The sequence below is a fragment of the Fistularia commersonii genome, chromosome 29 (genome assembly GCF_037954325.1).
Source record: "Fistularia commersonii isolate RoL2024-O1a breed Wild chromosome 29, RoL_Fcom_v1.0, whole genome shotgun sequence".
Lineage (NCBI taxonomy): Eukaryota > Metazoa > Chordata > Actinopteri > Syngnathiformes > Fistulariidae > Fistularia > Fistularia commersonii.
This window is the reverse complement of record NC_141312.1, coordinates 5,785,572-5,809,625: the sequence shown is the minus strand read 5'-3', so window position 1 is coordinate 5,809,625 and position 24,054 is coordinate 5,785,572. Positions and strand designations below refer to the sequence as shown.

Sequence of the window (24,054 nt, the reverse complement as noted above, 5' to 3'; positions counted from 1 at the left end):
CTCCTCTCTCACTCTATTGGTCTGTGTCTTCTCTGCTGCTCGGGAGGAAACCTGTGTGGGCTTGCATTGGGGGAGTCCTGCAACCCGTAACTGCGTAATATCGCTGCGTGAACCAATGAGACCTTGCGGTTTTCCTGTTACCATGCCAACTCCGGCCCCCCCCTCCACCCTGCTGTCTCCATGGCGACCGTGGCTTTAGATTGTTACTCTAGCAACAGCACCATGGTAACAGTCTACAGCCATGGTCGTTAGGGGCAGGTGTCATCTGGAGAAAAGTTGTCAAAGTTTGGGCTCATGTTTAATTCTCTTCAAATTATGGAGATGCTTTTCTCTGGCCTCGTCGTGGCTGCGATACATGTAGAATGCTTTGTAATTCTGTCTCGCAAAATATCTGTTAACAATATCCATTGCATCAAATGGAGTGTAACAATGTAATGCACGGCACAACATGGACACGTTCAGCTTTTATTTTACTTTATTGTAAGTACTGTTAAAGGTAATGGGTTGATTATTGGGGAGAATAATAAATGCAAAGAGCGTGCAACGGATGAGTCAGCCAGCTCCAGCAGTTGCTCAAACAAGACCAGACTCCCTTCAAAGCTGGAGCAGCCGGGGAATCCCAGGGGGCTGCATGGAAACCTGCAGCGACACAAATCACACACTGGGCTCCACACAGGTGGAGTCGACGTACATGTATCACACACGAATTTGCTTGCATTAAATATTCTCAAACACATCGACTTGACAAGACCTTGGATCACGCTCTCAAGTGCATCGCCTCTGCGATGTTTGTTGAGTTATTCTGCCCTCTAGCGGCCAGAAAAGGGACACAACGTGTTGGGAAATTCAACATGCCATTTGAGCTGGGACCGTTTAGAGAACCCCATGGATCTGGTCGAATACTACTACTACTAATAAAAATGTCAACTCTTACTTTGCTTCTTGAAGATTTTTTTCAACTATTTGTGTTTCATATCGGGACCTCAAATATACCATGTTCGTCCAGTTTGAATAGGCAGTCTTGGTTTTATCAGTCTGAGTGGGAATTTTGGATAAAATAAAGATATAATCTACATGAAAGTGGACGACTCTTTGATTTGGATGCATATTTTCCATGGCAGCTGCACGCAAAGTCTCAAGCTAGACTTGAACTGTCACTGAAAGCTTTTGAAAGTGACATTGAAAGCTTTTATCTCTATTTATATATATAATTCTTATAACTTGATACTGAGCGTGTGCGCTGTGATGATTTAGTTTTGTGGATTGAGTGCAAAGTCATGCCCCTAAAAGAGGAATGATGGTCCTCAGGAACACAACTGTTTATTTTCACTGGCATATTTCAAGATGTATCTATGTATGTATTGTGCAGAAACTTTTGCAATTGAAATCTATGTGATGAAAAATTAAACAAAAACCTTTAACCAACCTTTAACCTTCAACTGTTCTTAACAACTTTTCTCCTTGGCTGCCGTCACGGACATTTAGTACATGCTAGAAATTGCTTTTCTTTTGATTTAAGTGTCGGACTGAGGATGAGAAAAAAAAAAATAGAATTAGCAGATAGAAGAAAAACAAATTGAATGGATGGTGGTTTACCCTCTGCCTCCCTGCACTGTAAAAGGTCATGTGCTGACAGATAAACAGCAGCACATAAACTCTTACTGTTCAGGGCTGAGAAGAAAAGTGTACACACACGCACACACACACACGCACACACACACACACACACACACACACACACACAGACACACACACACACACAGTCACACAGACACACACACACACACACACACACACACACACACACACACACACACACACACAAAAACTTACAGACACACACACTTACAGACGCACACATTATTATGTCTTAATCCATTGTGCTTCAAATGAATATCATTTTCAATGTGATTGAAATGACTGACAATAATTAATTAGGTATAACAAAAAATCAAGTGAAGATGCTATGTAGTTTATTATCCAGTTTATTATGGTTTTCTCCCTTTAAATTCCATATCCTGATGGAATCACAAAAACTACTTTGTTAAATGAGAGTGTGTCATTTTTTTCTCACACGTTTATATAAAAATTCCGATGGGATTCTCTTGTACCCTCTTCACAAAGGCTCGTCAGGTCAGTTTGACAATAAAGTAATTTTGCATAATAGTATGGATGTTTCTCCGAACCGTCATATAATCAGATAACCTTCCTTTTCTGTGTTCAGATAAAAAAAAAAAAAATAGCACATGAGTTGTGACTCCGCTTCCCTCACTGTGAGGTCAGAAAAGCAGGGCTGAAGAAAACTTACTGACCTCAGTCACAACATCATTATGCATATTCGTTATCTCTCATTTCAGTTTCTAATGCTTGTCGTTTTCATGCACGGTTTTCAGTGTCACGTTGTTTTCAGCAGCTTGAACGCAGCAAAAGGCTGGACTCTTCCCTGATGACACTGTCACGCCAAACCTCTTAATAACCATCTTAAGCTGAACAGAACAATGCCAGGACATGCCTTTCCCTCACTGTGCATCTTCCATACTCACCACCGGTCTCCCTGCCTCGCCGCGATGACTAATATTTACCCCAGTAGTGTCATTAGGCACCCGTAAGGACGGCCAAACCACATTTCTTCTTGCCAGGCCCCAGCCATGGCCTTTATACCACTCCAGCAAAACACACATGCAAGCAAACGGCTGCAGATGACATCATGCGTTGAACAGCTGCTGCCCCAACTTCAGATGGTGTCCTCAGTTCACCTCTGTCCCTCCCGAGTCAACGTCTGACATTAGAGTGACTATCGAACACCCTCTCCCGAAGAGATATACTTACTTCTGGAACAGAGAATAGGTTTTAACCAGTCAAACTGCTAAGCAGCAGGCTGATTCATAACTCACGGAGGGGACGCCGCGGGAGACTATTATCTTTCGAAATCTCATCCGACCACTGAACAACACAGAAAACGGCTGCGTGCAGAGCAAATGTTTGTGAAGGCAAAGCCTGAGTGAAGAGTACTTATTTAAACAAACAAGAAAACTGCCTGGGGAAAAAAAAAACACAGAGGTGTGTGAATGTAAGCATGGGTGGCCAAGGTCATATGAATGGAGGAGCAAACTATGCAAACAAACACACACACACACACACACACACACATGCACACACACACACGCACACACACACACACACACACAAACACACATAGAGGAAGATACCTCACTGTTATATCAGGAAGACATAATGGTTTTCATCAGCCTGTAGTTTCAAGCCACTAGCTGCAAAATCACAAACTTGACAGAGACATAAACTACATCTTCTCCGCCTCTAACAATGTCAGTTGAATGTTATTTTATAGAAACTACGCAGGGGCAAACGCGCACCTCCTCACAGACAATCGCACATGCCAACACAGGAAGCGGAGAGGAATGGCCGACTTCCATGTGATACAAGACACAGGCCATGCCTCTGGAAAACATCCAATAGGGCGTTACATCACATCCATTGCAACCAGCAATTTGCAATGATGCATGCCAAGGCGAATACTTTTTTTTTCTTTCCCTAAATACCAATTTCCATTTCTTAAAAAAAGTTTTCTTGGACATGTTGATTCCATATGGAGCAATATCCATCTGTCAGTCCATCCGGGCAGAGCCTCTGTCGGTTGATGGCGACGACATTGAAAATAAAGGTTAATACTTGCAAAACAATTGAAAAGCAAGAAAAAAAGAAAAGCGGTTGCTTCCAAAAGTTCTTATTTAAAATCTCAAATCCTTTGCTGAAAGCGGTTATTCCAGTGAGAGCCATCAGGGAGTGGATGAGCTTGGGCCATGGGATGACCAGGCTCTTTGGAGTTTCAGTTCAAGTCTTTTATACAGTCGGAACCCATGTGGCTCCGCCTCCTTTTTCTGTCTCCCATAACAACAAACGCTTCAAAACCAAAATAGCGCCCACCCCTGTACTCCTCTGCTCCTTGCTCCGTCCCCCATCCTCCAGCGGAGGAAAGGGGGGGAAAAAGTGAAACTTCAATCGCAGGGAAAAAAGTCTTCCTTTTTCACTGCAACGGCGAGTTAGAGACGGAGTAACTCCACCCACATATGTCCCTGTCTCTCATTCCATTATTTCCCGGTTGTTGTGCAACAAGGGGAACGGATTCCTGAGACAAGAGTCACGGCTCTGTTGTAAAACTTACTGGCAAGACTGACCCTCTGTGTTTTTCTTTTACTGTTTCCTTCACTCACTCACTCACTCACTCTCCCTCTTTGTCTCCACTTGTTATCAAAACCATGTGTATGAGTGTGTGTGCTGCAACAGTGCAGTCTTGGAGGGCCACCGGGGCCACATGGGAGCACGGGAGAGAAGGGGTACAGGGACTGGGATGTTGAAACACCGCCACGGAGCTCTGATGTTGGTGCGTATGATCGGCCGTGGGGTGGTGGTGGGGGTCTTTGGATAATAGGAGATATGACATGTTGGGAACAAAATATTGGTCCGCGCTTGTGCAAGAAGGAGGATGATGGCTAATAAAAGCCAGTTATACTGGAATGTGAAATTTTATCTCGGCGTGGTATAATAACCACCAGCTCCAGAACCAGGGGTTTTCCACCCCGGCTTTACAAAGAACAATATGGAAATGCACCCCTGGTAACTAATGCTACCACAATGATCGATGCCTTTTCCACAACTTTTTCTAATTGGACTTGAATGGGGACAGTTTAAAACCGACAATTATCTCCGACAGATTTGGAGAGTCATTCGATCTGGGTGTAACTCCGTTCGACAGGTTTTACTTTTGCCTGTTGAACATAGAATTCAATTTCACGGCATCGTGGTTCCCCAGGGCCCCGTCCTCGGCCCTTTTCTGTTCACTCTGTTTCTGTTGTTCCTTCCCTCACTCCCGTGCCCACTCTTTAAATTACTTCCCGATGAATTTCCAGTTAAGCAATCAAGATGTTAACTTTTATATTATGAGAATTTTTATTTATGAATCACCGAAGAAAAAAAAAAAAAGCTCCCCGGGACATAAATGGGGGGAGGATATGTAACGACTTTGGTTAAAGATAGAGACGCGCTTTGCAAAATGACACGTGGAGTGGGTTCAAGTTGGCCGAGATGCTCGTGATAATAAAAATTAGATGTCAGTATTCCATTAAAAAACAAACAACTTTCCTCAGATTTTTGTCAAAAAAAAATTCCTTGATGAAAATGATTCCGAGCTGGCTGTTATTGTGTTTTGAAAAACGCTAAAGGGTGTATGGGGAGTTAATGACTGGATGGCTTCCAGTCGAGTGCAGACAAGGATGAAGCCCTGGCCATCGGACCCGCTCGTATTTCTAATGCCCCCCCCGCCCCCGATACACCTTGGACGTTTGACAACACTTGAAGAGTTTTGTTCCATTCTGCTTTTGCAAATCAGAAACGCTGCCAAACTCCAACCAACAAGCCTCAAAAAATGAAAAAAAAAAATAAAAAACAAAAATTTAAAAAACAAGTTGGTCCTTCCTGCTTTGATGCCTGCAGCTCCGTACAGTGTTTGCTGCCGGTGGCAAGAATGAGCGACTCCTGGCAAGGCGACAGCGGCAACTTGTTCATTAGAGGAGTTAATCCGTCTTTATTGACGGTTTTAAAATCCCAACGATGTCAGAACTCTCAACTTATCGCTGATAAAGACGCCTCAAAAGAGGTAATCAGATGTTACAAATTCCACAGCCTCATGATGCGACCCCCAGGCTCATGGCTTTAAAACACACAGCTGGGAAGTTTGTTGTTCGCTTTATAAGCGTATTTCTGATGTCTCTTATTTATTTTAATTTCGCGGTTTTATCTCTTTTTGTTTGATCCTGCAGGATGTTGCGTTTTCTTCGAATGCCGTTTCCCTGTTTGTTTGTTTGCGCTTGCCAGCTTCGTGCCGGGTTTCCAGTTTTAAAAGCGACAATTTCAGTCGTCATCTTTCATGTTGCCCACGTGTTGCGGCAAAAGCCGGTGACACGCAGGATGTTGAGGGAAGGAAGATGTTGACAAGAGGTCGGAGAGAGGTAGAGGCCGGTGGGAGATGAAAGCAAAAAAAGGGAAGGAAAGGAAATAGAAGAGAGGAGAGTGCAGACATCTGGAAACAATCAGACCAGCGCAGTCTTATACACACGTGCTTCAGCTATGAAAGAACAACATGTCCTTCAGCGGTTGTGCACGAGCGAACGTGTGCTCGGACCTGTCGATATTACCTGCACGGGAGGAAACGTCTCATCAGCAGGGGATGTATAAGATCATATGCAAACAGACTCTATTTACTCTCAGTATCTCCACATGCTGAAAACAGTAAACCCGCCATGGTGAAAATGACTCAGTAACCACATAATGATGTGGAAAGATGACTCGAATTGTTTCAGCATTTTTCCTCTGCATATTTTTTTCCTTGTGAACTAAAACTTGCATTATTTTATTTTTTTTTTTTACACGGCTGTCACAATGTAGCAGAAATCACGCAAAGCTGGGAAAGCATGCAAAACGTTATTGAAAATATATTAAATCAAGGTTTCCACTTCGGCTCTGACGTAAACGCGCAACTTTCCGCAATCGTCGTGGAGCCGGCCAGGAACGTGAGGACGTATTGACACAAAAAACAAAGTTTAAAGTTTAATCAACTGCAGGGATCAAAAAACTAAAAGACATTCAAGTTTGTTAATGTGAAACAAGCAGGGATTGGAACAAATTGGTAAGCAACGACTTGGTCAAGGTCAAAGGTCAAAGATTTCCCATTTTATTATGATGTATATATATATATAAAAAAAACATTAAAAATTTTGCTTTATGAAATTACACAACATGGGTTGGTATTCTTTCAAGTTATGCAGCCCATTAATGCACTGCAAGCTTTAGTTACTTTGTGTCACACAACAGAGAAATAAAAATGCAAAGTGGCACAAAAGCTAATTTATTGATAAAGCAGCAACAAATGGTGGAAAAATTGTCCTTAAATTGATGTTAATAATAGAAGCGCTTTTGCGTCCACCTTCATTTAGACAATGTCAATGCTCTGGGCTAGTTAAAATCACAAGGAAATGTCAAAGTTTCCAATTTTTTTTCTTGATTTTGTTGAATCTTAAAACTAATTTAAGTCGTGACTCAAGTCTGAGTCACCCGGGTTGAGCCGGCACGCTGACCACGAGTGGTTCGTTTTTTAATCATGTTGATTTTGAGCATGAACGCTTCGGTGCATTAAGTGGTGTAAATACGTGTCAGTGAAGGTTGATGGAACGTTTGCTGTTATTCTAATATGAAAGTCTTATTCTCCAAAAAACCCACAGTACTTCTGTCATCTTTTTTTTTTTCTCTGACGCATGACCACTTTCAAAATAAACCGCCCATTTCATTGCACTGGTTTTAAAAGTACGGACGAGGGACTTAAAAAGGAGATCAGTCATGGGCTAATTCAGAACAGTTTTAGCACCAGACCACATGTTGTGCCATATTTGTTGTTTTTTTTCCTCATCAATTTTTAGTCTCTACTCCACTAATATATTTTATTACATTAGTTCATCAATCCCATGTGGCAGATGGTGCAAGCTCAAAGATTTCGTTCCATTTGGTCCCTTTGAACAGGATGGCTGGATGAACATGGAGATAAGTGATAATTGCATTATTCACAGAATTACCATTAGCGTATCCAAAAACAAGCTTTCACAGCACAAGAAGTCAGAACACAATAAATAGAAGCCAACAACAAATAGACAAGAACACATTGGGGAAATTGTTTATTGTCTGTAAATATGATTTCCCTGAAAAGATCAATCAATCAGTGATTGAGAAAGAAATTAAATGGGAGGGACATCAATCACAACTCTCATCAATCACAACTTTCAGTTTCGTCAAAGTGCCTGTTACACGAGTGACCTTCTCGTAATACATTTCCACATTCATCATTCTTTTCGATACATTAAGGCAACATGGAGGACCATTTTTTGGTATATAATTCACATCATCCAAAATACCTGTTGTGTGAGATTATATTTATTCTTTCCCTGTCATTTTCTCACAGCAAAAGTTCCTTCAAGATTTTTTAGCAAGTTTCATGCCCTTTTTCCCAGTTTGTACTGTTTTTTTTTTGGTGTTCTCTGATTGATTTATAACAAAGGGCTGCATTTAAAGCTGACTAGTTGAGAATAGTTTTCACAACACAAAAAAAAAAAAAAAAAAAAAATCAAAACAAACAACCCAAACTTTTTTTTCGATATATACATTAAGATTATCTAACATCAAAATAACTGGCATCAGTTAAAAGATACTTGAAATTGATCGATTCATTGCCAATTGCAATACACATATTTATTATTACTTAACTACTGCTTTGCTCCTGCATTTTCTTGCTGGAACCTCCTGAGAAAGTCCAGGTATGTTTGCCTGTGTGCTGATGCAGCAGGAACAAAATGGCCACCGGGATGGGTCAGAACCAAGGGCTCTTGGAAGGAGGGGAGGAGATCCCTGCTCATCTTGTCGGGGATCACGCGGTCCTCCAGTCCAAACACGTGCAGGGAGGGGATCTCGATGGGAGTGTCATAGAACTTTTGGTGTTCAGCACAAGCGCTTCGAAACCCTGCCACGAGAACGGCGAAGCGGAAGCAAAAGTCTGGCTCTAGTTTTTGTTCCTGCAGCGCGCACACCATGGCCACCAGCGCAGCTCCCTGACTGAAGCCCAGAATGCCGTCAAACGGGCCCTGGACCTTAACGGCGTCTCTCACCACTGTCAGGCTCTCCTCGAGTCCCAGGCTCTCCTCGCACTGCTGCTGAGCGCTGAAACTCTGGGACTGAGTGTCAGAAAACCACCAGCCCCTGGGGTCGTCATCTCCCTCTGATCCAGGGCATACATCCTTCTCCTTGTCTAGAGCTTTTAAATAAATACATCAATGAATAAAGCAACGGGGGAACCACAATTAGTCTGTTAATATTATTTATAGAAATAAATTGGGACACAAAATCTCTTAAAATAACTTGCTCATTCAGTATTTGTACCTGATAAATAAAACTTGATAAAGTAAAATAAAATTAGTACATTGGACATTTTACACATCGAAAAGTTTAAAAAATACCAATCTGAACAAAATCCAACCTTTAAGTTATCCTGAAATAAGCAATAAAATACCTGAATTTGACCAAATTTAAAATTTGACCCATAATTGCCCCAGAACAAAGTTACATTGTGACATCGATCGAATACAGATAACTTTGTATCACATCCCATCTTGCACATTGCGTGATCACAACTGTTTATATTTCAATTTTCACTCCCTGTGAATATTGTTTACATTTCTTTGCACTGTTTACATGTTTCTGCAACAGTATCTTATTATCTATTTACTGCTACCCATCTGGCTTCGCTGTGGACAGCATAATTAGAATTTCATTGTCGAAAGGGAAACAAGTTTCCAGACAGTACAGTTGAAAATAAACACGTTGAGTCTTGAATCCAAGTTCAAGGATTACGTTGTTTCACATAAGTGAAAAAAATGCATACAAAAGAACAATAAAACTCATTTTCTAAATGCAACGGGGACGAACGCTGAAACACACCAAGCGAATTTAACTTCAAGAACTTGCAGGTAAATTGACTTATTTAGAAAGCAGGTGCGACACACCGTCACCGGACTGCCTTCCCTATGATACGGCAGGTGTTTGCCGGCTCTCGCTGATCGTCCGGCTGACCCACCTTCTCGGCCGCCTTGCTGCCGGACCCTCAGGGGAGCACTCAGGTAAACCAACTCGGCCTTCTTCTTCAGTAGCTTCCGCAGAGCCCCGGTCTTTTCGCGGAACGAGACGCTGTTCTGACGGTAACCGTGGATGCACAGGACCCGGAGAGGTGCCATCGAGACGTTAGCCTAGCCTAGCCTAGCCTAGCCGCGCTCGCCAGCTAGCCCACCGGCTAAATAAAAAAAGGAGATATAAATTGGAAGAGTGTCAATTTAAAAGGGGGAAACTTTTGGAAAAGTAAACTTTTGTGGTTTCCAGATATCTGGTTGCTATATAGCGTTACAAGTGTTCGCTGTAAAGGTTTTACGAAGTTTACAAGGCAGGAAGTATAGCGTTCCTCGCCAGAGCTCACCCAGAAATACAACCCTTTGTATTTTCAGAATAAAACAGAACTGTAAAGCTTATTACAATTCCACCGCGAAAACAAAAAATATAACAAAGGGAAACGTATAACCCGATAAACAAAGACATTTAAAACGTACATTTTTAAACACAAGGATGTTGGTGGCGTTTGAATTCATATACAAGATGCTTTTACTCTGAAAGGTATTTGATTCGTTCGAACCTCCAAATTTTGACCAAACGAATCATGTAGTTCCAAATGCAGCGGCTGTATTTTATTATTTAACAAACTCATTTAACAAATTATTCAGGTCCTTTAATATACTGCCTGCTGTAGATGAACCCTTTTTTAATAAAATAGCCACTTCATAATCAGGAAATCTTCAATATAATCATCAACGCCCCCCATGCAAAAGTAAGGAAAAATACATACTGTTATTCTTAATTTCGTATTGAATTTTCTCCATATAACTATCTTCTATCATCAAAAAGGCAAATATAACACTGATCCTCTCCCAATGATATTAGTAATCAGGCAGAATATCCATCATCTCACGGCTTTTGTATATTTACATTTTCTACATTTCATTCAGCCCCATCAGTGCAGGATGATGGGGTTGAATCTAAATACTCTTCTTTTTTTGGGTCATTTCACTTCTTGCTGTTTAATCAGCTAAAAATCCATCCCTTCCTCACTTTGCTATTACACTTTAATAAATCTCAGTTCTTCAAATGACAAGTTCCAGGTAGTTTACGTTGAATCAAATGGTCAGAGAATGCGTGTTTGTTCTCTGTTACATTGTGATCGGTTTGTGTGAAAAGTGATCTTGTCATGTCAAAAAAAAAGCCTCTATTCTGTTCATGTCTTTTCCTCATGTTACAAAATACACAGTTTTTTATAGGATGATACAAGTTTGAGAAAGGACTGTGAAGTGTTTGATATATAGAAGTTCATCATTCAGTCTGCTCATTCTCTCTCTCTCTTTCAGACACACAAAAACAAAGATGAAAAACTTTGTTTTCAACGTGAATAAAAGTAAAATACCGATTCTAGGCCACAGAAATTAATCAGGCTCACTTTCTGCTTCGGCGGCATCAGATATCCCAATGGATTATGTCAGGAATGCAGGCATTATCTATGATCCAGCGACTCTTTGACAAAAGTATAAAGGCTTTATCCAAAATGGCAAATCCTCACTTTAGATCCATATGTCAGGGGTTGGTACTTAGCAATGATGAACACATATATAAGATAAAAATAGAAATAATTTACCTTAGGCAACATTGAAGGAGAATTTGAAGTTCAATCAGGTTGGACTTGCTTGGCCGTGTGATTGTGCCACTCACATGTTAATATAATCCCCGTGCATCCAGCTAATTAAGACACAATGATTTATTGATGGGAAATTTCTGTTCCCCCCGTGCTTTCCATTGATACGCCTACTGAGGATGTTTACCGCAGTGTCCCCTCATTATTTGTCATATAAAAGAGGCCTGTGTTCAGTCAGCTCATTGAGCAGAGGACACAGAGACGCCCCCAAAGACATGGACAGCATTTAAGTCACAATCCCAGTCTCTCATGACAACAGATTGTTTTTGATTTAGTTTTGATGGTGGTCAGATTCGCCGGGGCTCGTCAGATATTTCCAGGTCTTTCATTCCCGAGAAAGTGCCTGCGTTGCTTTGGCACAACTCACATGTTAATTAGGAAGCCTGATGAAAAAACACACCCAAGGGAACAAGATGCTGTTGATGTTCTCCAGCGCTGGTGAGAGGCCGTGTTTGGATCCCTTGGGGGGGGGGGGCGTAGAGAAGAGAGAGAGAGAGCTTGTGTGTGTGTGTGTGTGTGTGTGTATAAGCTGATCCCACTTTTTCCTTTTATTTTTAATTAATTCCAGAGCTGGTTACACCAACATATCATAGTTGACTCTTTAGCTTCAAATGATTGAATAGCTTGTGTTAAGATAAGAATTTCTAACAAACCAACTTCATAATGTTCTCTGTGTAATCCAGCTGATTCCCGTGGTTTATCACATAGCTGAAATTCTGAGTTGAAATAAAGTATTAAACTGAAGAGGCCATATTTACATAATTAACTCTAAATGACTACTAAAGTCAAAACACATTATTTCTTTTGACTCTTGTACTCATAACAATACATATCAATATTCTGTAATTTTGATAAAGCATTGTGGATTCAATTCAATATGGCTAATGGTGATGGATAATTTTAAAAAAATAATTGGGATAAATATTTTACCTGCCTGTGCATTTTTTCATCTTTTTTTTTGCTCATGAATTTTATTTTTGCAGGAAATTGGCTGCAAATCAGCTAAGTATTTCATTAAAAGAATCGTTAAATCCCCAGAGATAAGCAGTGAATTCTTAAGACGAAATTGAGACTCATTTAAGATACGGCCTTCCTAACCAAGACTGAACGCATAGAAATGATGTGTGTTGATGTTGGATCAGAAATACGGTTTTATTCTTGTTAAATGCTTGTGAGGAGCACTGTGAAGGGAGAAGCCCTTAATCAAATTAGTTCTAATTGCTCTCGTCCTCATTGTGATATACGGATTTCCTTACTCGAGCCAATACCACAATATATATTGACAATATCAAATAGGCTGAGGAGATATGATGAAAATCCCCTGCAAGTCTCCACAAGCAGGCAATTGTTATTGCTGACGTTGGTGAATTTTAGCCAACGGGTGAAAGAATATATATTTCATAAGTCTACACCTACAGTATATCTTACACACATCTTAACTGCATTCATATAACTTTTAAATTGTCCCTAGGTCAAAACAACTTTGAATTATTAAAGGGAATCGAAGCCAGCTGATTCAGTATGGAAAAATATGGGAAAAGTTTTTTCTCCCAAAACCTGAAAACAGACTTGTGAGAATCCACATCTGTAGCAGTTGCTCTGTTTAACACACACAGCTTTGTTTTCAGTTGAATTAGAAGAATGGCATTGGGCAATGGCAGGCAGTGCAGAGAATCTTAATTCCACAACATATTGGTCCCAGCTGGTGGTTTCCTCTCCATGTTCTTCCGCCGTCCACCGGGGGGCCCTGGCGCACTGCGAGAACAGGATGCCGCCCCTGGTTGCGCCTCGACTTTCAGCGTGCTAAGACTAGGTGTGTGTACACGAGCCCACATCAGGCACTAGACACAGAATAGTAGCCAGTGCTGGTCTCATGCATAGTAACGAGCAGATGAATCTGAAATCTGACGAATGCAAAATCTCTCACAACGCAATCGGACGATCTCCCAAGGGTCTGTAGACGAGCCGAACCTCGAGTTAGGGGGAGCGGGAAGAGCAGCGGTGTTCAGAGAGGTCAACGCGGCCTGGAGGTCACGTCCTCCGCTGAAAGATCTGTGCTGCTTTCCTCTGTGCTGACATTATTAGAAACCCTGTCACTCTGCCATACGCTGCATGAAGTGTGTGTGTGCGCGCATAAAGGAGGACAGAGGAGAGTATGACGAATGTCCTGTCTGCTCTGGATCCTCCTAGGAGTTGGCGATGTAGGCCATACACAACTTGAATGTGCTCCTAGAAAAGCAGAGAGACAGCCCAATAAAACACTTCCTCTATACTCAGAATGCATTTCTTCAGCCCAGGGAGACATCAAAATGGCTCTTTATACGATAAACATTGTACCGAAAAAAAAGAAAGAGAAGAAGTGTAATAGATGGCTTTTTCGTTGTTGTGTTGCAGCCTTGACAGCTGACAGGTGTTATCACGGATCGGAACAAAGGTGACAGGTGAAGCGTCGGAAGCTGCAGAGATGTCATTTCTTAGAAATGAAAATGACAGTTTCACTCAAACTGTGACAACATTATCATCCCTGCACTCTGACGGTAATCTTATATAAATTTCAAAATGCAGTTTTACTCAATGGCTATTCTTCTCAAGTAAATCTATAAAAGTCTGACTGTGTTTTAAAAGCGTTATTTAATTGGAAGATACTGTTGGATGCATGGTATATTTCCCTGTCAGCGGGAGCAGCGCATTCTCCTAAAGGCCGATCCTTGTCAGACCTTTTTGAAAAAGGTAAGACAACATTTATTGTCATGCTCCATTTAAATTTATCAGCGTTTTTCTTTTTCTTTTTTTAAGTCAGGAACCAAGCATGGAGTAGTTCCAGTGAAAGCCGATTAGCCGTATCTCAGATATTGTGTGTGACAAATGGTCAGAGCTCAGATCATCTGTGGTCCTTTCCGATTAGATCTCCTTTGTACTGTGACTCAGTGCCTCAGAGAGTAATATCCAACGGTTAAAGTTCCATTCCATGCCATGAAGCCTGTTCCTTAGATGTTGTTCTTAAGGTGCAGACCTTGTTAGCAAGATAGGAATAGAAAGAAGGCCTTGAAATTTAAATGCTACCAGTGTTTATTTCACGTCGCGTTGAATGACTCATACTGAGGAATGACCGCGTGACCTCGGCTCCACTTTTGGGAGGGTCCTTTGTGATGACACCACAGGTACATCGGCTGGTTCTTCACAGGTGAATTAAGAGAACCAAGATAGAAATGGTAACTTTTCGGGCCTCGGTTATTGTCGTGTTTCAGACCTGGAAAGGAGAAAATCTGAATTGCTAGTGAAGCTTTTTAAAATTTTCTTTCTCTAGCACTTGTTTCAAAATGGCACTTCACAGTTTAAACTCAGAGCAGTGCAGTCATTCGTGCTCCCTCAGTAAAAGGGTCTCTGGTTTGATTCCAACAGGAAGCCTTTTCTGTGTAGAGTTTGCATGTTTTCCCCATGTCTTGTGTGGGTTTCTCAGCGTTCTCCAGTTCCCTTCCATAGTTCAAAAACATGCTGGACACCCTAAATTGTCCAGACATGCGAATGAGACATTGAATGGTTGTATGTCTTTGTGTGTTGTGCATACACGACTACCATGCACTCGGGGTCGGTGAGAGGGCATCAATAGGCAGACGGTGAATGAATGAATGAATTAATTAATAAATAAATTGCCTAGTTGGTGAAAGAGAGGCTCTATGTATGGCTCTGTGAATGGCTGGCGATGGATCCAGGGTGAACCCCGCCTCTCACCCAATGATAGCTGGCACTGGCTCCCGCCCCCTTGCCACGACCATGAGTGCAGGATAAGCAGTATAGATAATTAATAAAATGAGTGAATGACCCATCAAACTCACAGTCCATTGGCTGCTGCAGGTCTAGCAGAGCTTCCGGCGGGTTTTTATGGAACTACTCAGTCATCCAGGTAGTGGTTAATCCTTGTCAAAATGTTATTGTGGCAATTTGACTAGATCTCTTCGCTCACATCCTAGAGGCATCTTCAGTTCGTCTTCAGTTCCCGTGGGTTGCGAGCAGCATAAAAAAATAGAAAAAAAAATCATCACAGAGATCAAATTGATAAACCATGTCACCACAAGAAATTAAATTTTAGGATCAGTCGAGGGGGAATCAGACAGCAAACTTGGGAAATCCCACTCTTTGCCCCCACACTATCATCCACTTCACATGCTGTTCAATTATTAAATTTCATGTTAAAGATATGTCAAGTTCAAGTGCTTGGAGTCCAACGGCTGCATTATGATATAAAACATTAAGCTCGTCCCCGCACTCCGTTGTTAGCATATAGATATATATTACTCATGTAATGGGTTGCTGATCTCTTAAAAAAGAAGATATGTTCCCAAGGATACGTTCTTGAGTGAGACAAATGACTGTACGCCAGTGGAGAGCTGTGTATCGGCTCTGAGTTGTGTTGAGTATTTTCACCAGCTTGTAACAAGAGGCTGTATTAGGATAAGAGTCCAGAGGGGAGTCACCAGAGATGAAGATTGAGGAGATGAATGCGGATAATGTATCAGTGTTTTCATGCAGCTGCTGGAGACATCCCTCTCTTCTGGTGTTGCAGTGCCTCCGACACATTGCCAACTTAATGGAGACTCGAAGGCTCGGATATCTTTCAAAATAAAAGCTGACCAAATTTTATAGATTGATGTTTCACATTAACATTTACTACACGTCTTTATTGATCATTTAATTTATAATGCACTTCTCTGCATTGTGGTTAACATATTGGATGTCGAACAAGTTCTTTTTTGAAATTGACTTTCATTTAACTCTATCACACGCGTTGGTGTATTCGTGCTGCCTGCCATCGGTAAAAGATACAGCTTTAGTGCCGGCGGATGAGTTATCAAGTCTGAAATTCAATTTCAATTGAAACAGTGGCGTGGCGGTTAGCGCTTTCGCCTCCCAGCAAGTAGGTCCCTGGTGGTTGACAGGGGGCCCTTCTGTGTGGTGTTTGCATATCCTCCCCATGCCTGCGTGGGATGCCTGTATTCTCCCCAAAATAGATGCATATACAGTACCAAAACATGCAAGTGGTTCATTGGAGACCCAAAATTGCCAAGAGGTGAGAGTGAATGGTTGGTCGTCTCCTATGATCACCATACGGTGAACCCTTCCTCTCGCTCAATGACAGCTAGGACAGGCTCCAGTACCCCTGCGTAAAGGATAGCTGGCATAAATAATGAATGAGTGAATTGAAAAAAGTAAACCCAATGCTTGTCCAATCTCAGCTGAGTTTTCAAGCGTCTTAAAGTCTCACACACAGTCATCCGCTGCTGTTACTCGAAAACGAGTTTCAGTTTTCCTCCAGTTGATGCATATCAGTCCTTCTCCTGAACACGGGTTTCCAATGTTTCGCTCACGCATATTTCAGCATCTGGTCCATTTCAGCTCTGACTCCCAATGTTTGCATGTCATTCTTGTGACTGGGAGATTTTGAAAGTTCTATTTGAAAGCACAGAAACGCTCACTCCTTCTTTATATGTACGATTCGAATATGTGTATATAAATATAAAAAGGAGGTGGCAAGAAACCTTTTGAGAAGATTGAAAAAGAGCGGCATGTCTGTGTCACTTAACTGTCCATTTCCTGAGAGCCAAGTTAAGGAAAGAGACCTTTTCATCTGTCTGGAGTTCTTTCTCATCCATGTTAAAACCCCATGTGTGATTTTTGGGGCTAAATTTGCTGTTTACACCCAACATCAGTTCTGCTGGTTGCCAATAAGCTTTATAGAAAAAGAACTGAGGAGCAATGGTGCTTCCTGACGGTGCTCCGGGTACTTGCGGGCATCTCCATGTCTTCAAAAGCTGCTGGGTCATTAGCCAGCTAGCTGGGACCTGGTAGTCAGGTAGGGAGGGCCCTGTCTAATCTCCGGGTCTGCTTCCAGGCACTTCAGCTCCCAAAGGAGTGTTTTTGCCGCTTGTCTCCTTGGGATCCTGGTAACTGTTTTCCTCCTCGACTTACCCTCAAGCAGATGCCACTGGTTTGAGATGAGCCTCACATAAGGTTTGCGCTAGTTAGCATTACAAAAGGTCTTTTTGTCGCAGCAAATGCAGACTTGGTCATTACTGTTGTGTCACGACGCACGCGCCAATTAGGGAGAATTCAAAACAAGCCTGCGGGACGAGGCCACTTTTGCAGCGCTGATGAGCTGTGTGTGTCGATCTGGGGGTGGGGGGTGGAAAACAAAGAGAGCAAAGAAGATGGGGATGGTTAAGGTAAAAAGTAAAAAGGTAAGGAGGGAGGAAGAAAGCGGGGAGTCCCTGTACTGTGGTGTAATGTAGCCCTTCCCTGTCATGGTGATTTATGGGAAGCAGGAGTATTATAATGTTTCTGCTACGTACCAGAGAACGGGGGGGGGGGGGGAGCAGGCGAGGAGGGAGGTTTGGAGTGTGTGGACGGCGAAGGAAATGCAACCAAACAATAAACAGGCAAGAACTGAGTGGATATAACACCCCCCCGCAATACAGTCTACAAATCCTTGCTTCTTCTCTATCCTTTTGACATGAGGATCAACAGCGGAATGTTAAATGCGCGCGATTTAGTCTAAATGCATATTTGCAGTGATGACTCAACTCGGCCACCCATTTGTGAGGAGGAGGTGTCTTCCTAAAAGCCGCACATACACTTTACACCACTATTCTGACATTCACCCGTGTTTCTTTTTTGTCGTTCTCTCTAAGAAAACAGAGCATCGCATTCGAGACCTCTGGTGTATGTAACGTTTGCTTTTTATTTATTTATATTTTGCATTCCTTGTGTTCGTCAATAGCGCCCGGCAGCAGTGTTGTGATTCCAACTACAATGTTGAATCTATATTCATACAATTTTGATAGTTATTTTATTCATTTTCTTATGAAGCATATTTGACCTTCACGTTATTACACGACTAGCAGTATAGTACTGTTTGTTCTCAGTACAGTGATTGACCTACAGACCTGCACACACAGACACACACACAATGCTTCCCAGTGCAACAACCTACTATCGATCGCAATCAAGCCCTACACACACACACACACACACACACACTGCAAATGCATTTCAACACAACTGAGGAGGCATCACGTCAGGAGTTTTCTTTCCACTGCTTCACCAAAGAACTCTAGGGTACAAACAATGTTACGCAGATTTTTATTTTGCGGGGATGATTTTAAGTAGCTGACATTAATATTCACTGCTCAAAGGTGTCCGCATACTGAAAGAAAATAAAACAACAAAAAACTGCAGTATCAACAGAGAGAGAAAATGACTGCAACTTTAGCATAACCTTGAACTTTACCAGCGAGGAGTTTGACTTTCTCTTAAGCTCCTTACGTTTGCAGCCAAGTGTCTGTGGATGGCTTTGTGTAACATTACACATTTGCATGTGAGTCATGACGCGTTCAGCGCCCAGTCATTTGCGTTGTGGTCGTTGCCTCTCCGACACAGTTTCGCCTTAAAGTCGACTCAGCATTCAGAGTCCGCAAAGAGCTGGAGAAGCGAGCGCGGCAGGAAACGAGTTCTGTGTGGATTGCACCTTGGTGTGAGAATCCATCATCCATGACGTTGTTTATTATTTTTTTTTTTAGAGCGAATCAGTAGCTTGATATCGAGCGCGGGGGGCTACTGGTGCTAAAAGTAACTCAAACAATGGCATCAGACCTTGAAGAGGTTACCGCTCTCAGATCACTTACATCATAAGGGCTGACTTTCTTCACTGAGAGGAACAAAGAGCTCCGCTGAAGGCTTGTCACAGTGGAAAGTATATTTTCGCGATTTTACTAACCGCCTTTGCCAAGCGTTTGATTTATCGGCCGGTGGTGATCTACGGGGCCGGTGATTTGATTGAATCCCCAATTATATCACCGCAGGGCTGCAGCTGAATTTATCAAACCTTGCACTGGATCCCTATCCGGAGCGTATGTCGGCGCCAAATCAAAGGATTTTAAAAGATACATCCCCGTTTATTAAACAGTCTATCTGATGATGCGCACGTGTAGATGCGGCACATATTCAGCCTTCAGCACGTCAACATTCAAACCCTTAGGAGGTCAGTGCACCCAGCGGAGAAAAGAAAGCCGTCTTTACAACTCCTTATTCTTACTTCAGGTTATCTTCACTCGCAGGATTAACAAGTTCACCCACTGCAGTGGATTTAGGTAAGGTCCATTGTTTACGAGTGTCACCGCGGCTTCACGCACACGTATTGCTCATTATATTGCTTTAATTAACTTTATCACAGCCAGCAATGCACAGACACAACAGGGCAAACACCACAGTAACAGTGATAACCTTGAAAGAAGGTTCTGACCACAGGACCGTCTGCGCTCTTCCCTTTTTGAAGTATTGCCGCGCATCCCCTCTTTCATTCACCTATCACATAGGTTCATACTCAAACGCATATCTCAGCTCACACCCCGCCAACAAGCGCACATAAATACACACTCATCGTGTATTTCTGTGTCATACATCAACCGGTCTGCTATACGTTTGCTTTTGATAGCGTTCGCACACAGATCACTAATGGGCATCGAATACGTTTGGCGGTGAGAGCCGCGCCCTGTCAGTGTCTTTAATTAACATACAATAACGTATTTCATATATTTCCCAAAGAAATATTGGTATCTGCACGCACAGATGGGACTCTGCTACTGATCTCGGTTAAATGAGAATACCCGGAACCACGAGATTAATTGATCCTTCACTTTGGGAGAACATTTACATTTTTAGTGCAATTTTATAGCAATTCATTTACTGCACTGCAGCTCTGGGGACTCTTAGCGCTACCATTTAACCTTCATTTTCAAGACCTCATCTAAAATGGGGAGCCAGGAAGATGTATTTTGGGTAATGTGGCTTCAGCTCTTCGTCCTGGGCCCGTTTTGTTGGTTTCGCAGTTGCACCGCACAAGGGGAACACGCAGAAAAGCGAAAACTTTGAAATAAAAACTTTTTCCCGATGTCACGACAAAGTCAAAAACCCATTTCAGTCAATTCACAGGACGGCCTTTATTTAGAGCTCAGCGCACAAACACGTCCTGTTATCACACGGCACGGCGCGCGCACACACACACATGGCAAATAAGTGGGATCTAAGATTGTATCCTGTCATTAGTGATGGATAATAGGTGTTGAGGAGGCTGTAAAATCAGGGGCCACACGATAACAGCACACCGAGCGAAGAAGTCGAGAGACGCAAGGAGTAATGCAGAGACTTGAAATGAAAAGGGGCAGACGGGGATTAGCTACGGCTATTAGCGGCTTCTAAAGTAATCACACTCATTAGTTGCTATCAGATCGGGTTAGATGGTTATAAAAAAAAAGGGGGGGGTGCAAGAGACAAAGGCAGAGAATAAGAACTAGTGAGAGCCGGCAGTGAAAAATGTGTCTGTCAAAACCAGTATTGGCAAAAGTATTCAGAGGCTCAATTACAAGTCGGCCTCCTTAAATCTCTTCACGAGATGTGCTGTCACGTTGCCGTGAGTTAAACCTCATGCAGCCTTGGCCGGTCCCTATCCGTTCCGCGTTATCTGTATTTTACTGATTATGTGTCCGACAGACCTTAATTACATTGTAAGAGGCGTCATTTCCTTCACCCCTGCTGCTTCGAGCCGGCTCTTCCCAGCTTTGGTTACCTGCTGCAGACGCGACTCCAGCTTCAGGTGCTTAATTGGTGTCAGCGTAGACTTTTTTTTTTTTTGGTCCCCTCTCTAAATTTGTGATGTATTCCCTCTCCATTGCTGGTTCCCTAATTGATCTAAATCGTTTTTTCGGGGAGAGAGAGCGGGATAATTCTTTATGCCCGACATCTCCACTTTTGCACTTGTCTCACTTAGAAAGCTGTCATAATAGCACAGCATTCTCAAAATTTCCAAATAAATACTTCTAGCATTTTGTATTTTATCACTTGATATTGAGGGAAGCTGCTGCTGCCGTGCAGGAAATACCAGAATCCCGCTTCAAGAATCAGAGGTGATTTGTGGCTTTCATTTGAAAGGTCTTTGTGGGTTTCTATTTGTAAGTTTCTGTAAGTGTAGTCTCAGTTTTTGATACAGAGTTAGGCCTGCTTTAGTGTATTATATATCTTGTGAAATCACCTGACCTATTAAATATTAGAAAATATTTTTATGGGTTTTGAATCACCACCTAACCCCATACCTCAACCCAATGGGGCTCTTGGATGGTCTTCTACCAGGCCAGTGTAATTCCATTGGTGCGTTCTGTTAGTGTTTCTCATCCACTCACCAGTTAAGTTGTTTTTCTTTGATTAATTCAGCTGTGCAGTGCTCTGCGTGTATCAAACATTTTCTGCCATTTTCATTTCTAAGAGCAGAAGAGAGGGTTTTTTTTTTGGTCTGTAATTGTTATTTCCACCGAGCTTAATCACATTTAGCTCTTCTCGATCGGGCAAATACTCCTCTGAGCGCAAAACATTTTCTCGACACTTATATGTATAGAATTTCAAGCGTTTGATTTTTTTTTTTTGATGCACAAATTGAAAATGCATACACGTTTGTACGGTAGATGGAGGCCCAAATACTAAATTCTTGGAGGGAAGCACGGCGGAAAGCAGGGTTACGGCTCCAGACGCTCTGACAGGATTTGAAGCACAAGCTCTGGCAGAGGAGGCCGGGTCGTAATTTGCACAATAGCGTGGTGCTATATCCTTCACAAATTTAACTGTGTAGGCAAGGACCTACAGTCTGCCCGAAAAAACAACTCCCCTGTGAGCGTAAAGCTTTCACAAGCTACAGAGACATGCTGGTTTCACTGCAGCTTAGGCACAAAAACACACACAACTCTTTGGTATATTTGTAGAAAACGCAGTTCAGACTCAATATTTTTATTTATATGGTGCCAAATCTCAACACAGTGGTCTGATGACCCTTTCCATATAGAGCAGGTCTGGATCACACTCTTTAAAATGATTTATAGAAACTGGTGGCCTTCTGTCTCGATCACTTCTATCTACCAGTCAGTTAGAGGGAGGGAGACAGAGACTGTGCGGAGGGACAGGCACAAATGATCTCTTATTAATAGTAACAGTAGCGCTAACAGTTACATGCTAATTGCTGACGTGATAGAATAATAGCTTTAATATTCATTAAGAAGTAACAATGGTGGGCGCCTGACAGGACCGCTGCAGTAGATCAAGCCACGTCCCGTGGGAGCCCGCCGCATAAGAGAGCTCAGGGAGTCAGGAGGAGATATGAGGCTACTGTGATGCACTGATGAGGGGACGTGAGTGCAGACAGAACAGGAAGAGTGGGAGGAATGTGAGAAATGCATCATGGGATATCCCTCAGCAGTGTGAGCCTATGGCAGCATTACCAGGGGGTCGCCTAGTGCTTTTTCAAAAAGAAAAGGTTTAAGCCTATTCTTAAAGAAAAAGAGGGTGTTCGTCCCCGCGGATGGAGATGGAGACACTGCTCTTCTTTAGAGACTCCAGAGACCACAAGTAGCCTGGGAGCGTACAGATCTGACTGGGTGGTAGGGTTCTAGGAGTTTTTAAAGATGTGAGATGTGAAAGCTATTTAGGGCTTTATAGGTGAGGAGAGGGATTTTAAATCCCACTCCCGAGTTGTACGGGAGCCGCTGCAGAGAAGCCGATAATGGAGAGACACGAACAGATGAGACAAAGAATGAAAGCACGGACACGGTGATGGCTAGATGATGCGATGACGTTGGAAAAAATGGATGACGGTCATACTTCCACCCGCTGCAACAAGCTCAGGAAGCCTGCCAAACCTTGAAAGATAACGCCGACTTTGATCGACAGAACGCGGTTCGAGATCTTCCCGAGCAATTCCCGTGGCATGACAGCAATACAGGTTGTTTTATTCAGAGAGGCGTCTCAATGAACTGCACCCCAATCTGTGGATTGACCCGAGGGTTACGTCTGCTCTCCCGGAGACAGTGACAGTGAAGCTTATCGGGACTTACCTGAGGTCATCAGTGGCGCAGAATCTCGGTCGCTTCGCTGTTAGTGTTTACCAAGAGATTGACTACACGCAGGGAACGAGGAATTCACTCAGGGCTTTGCTCGAAACCGGAAAAAAAAAAAAAAGCGCTGATCACAGTAATTGGAAAAAAGCTGGGTTTTAATCTTCAAGAGAATGAAAATGTCTAGATACAATAAATACACTACGAGCACTAGGAAACCCACCGGTGTCGGTTTGAGAGCTCTGCTGAGAAACAACAGTTTAAGTGTTGAGCTGTGTTATCATCGAACAGTAAGATGTGTTCTCTCTTCTGGTGGCCCCTGTGGAGAAAAGTGGTTGGTCCTCGCGGCACCCCACTGAGAAGTTCTTGACCTGCTTAAGAAGCTGAGTGAACGCTGAGCAGATTAAACTCCCTGGACGATTCTTAGCAGTTTGCGAGTCTCTTCTGTCAACAGGTGGTTTACAAAGTGATTTCAATTGATTCAATGATTTGTGTGTCCCTTTTTGACGTATGAATGAGAGTGAATGGTTATATGTCTGTGTGATGTGCTAATGAGAAGATGAATAGTTGAACGTCTGTGACGTGTGAACGAGAGGGTGAATGGTTGTCTCTACATGAGGCGTGGATGAGAGGGTGAATGGTTGCACGCCTCTATAGGAGTGACCCCTCTTCTCGGCCAATGACAGCTGGGATAGTGACTGCAGGATAAGCGGTATAGATTAT

The 24,054-nt window shown here is 42.6% G+C and overlaps 2 protein-coding genes across 2 annotated transcripts in view; one reads left to right on the top strand and one right to left on the bottom strand.

Annotated features, from left to right (window-relative positions):
* Window positions 1-4,323: 4,323 nt before the first annotated feature.
* rtn4rl1a (reticulon 4 receptor-like 1a) overlaps window positions 4,324-24,054 on the top strand; it is a 141,003-nt gene continuing 121,272 nt past the window's right edge. The window contains exons 1-2 of the mRNA XM_086177301.1: window positions 4,324-4,402; window positions 9,654-9,734. The gene's annotated coding sequence lies outside the window, so the exon portion shown is untranslated. The remainder of the gene's footprint in view (window positions 4,403-9,653; window positions 9,735-24,054) is intronic.
* Window positions 7,730-10,071, bottom strand: ovca2 (OVCA2 serine hydrolase domain containing). Its single transcript, XM_086177302.1, has 2 exons — window positions 9,692-10,071; window positions 7,730-8,872 (listed from the first exon to the last, which is right to left on the bottom strand). The coding sequence occupies exons 1-2, from the start codon at window positions 9,846-9,848 to the stop codon at window positions 8,328-8,330; spliced, it is 702 nt and encodes a 233-aa protein (XP_086033428.1). The 5' UTR covers window positions 9,849-10,071; the 3' UTR covers window positions 7,730-8,327.

Bases quoted from the DNA above. Each gene is read 5' to 3' on its own strand.
- ovca2 (XM_086177302.1), bottom strand. From the start codon at position 9,848: ATGGCACCTCTCCGGGTCCTGTGCATCCACGGTTACCGTCAGAACAGC. The intron at 8,873-9,691 runs GTGGGTCAGCCG...TTTATTTAAAAG, and splicing joins GCAGCAAGGCGGCCGAGAAG to CTCTAGACAAGGAGAAGGAT.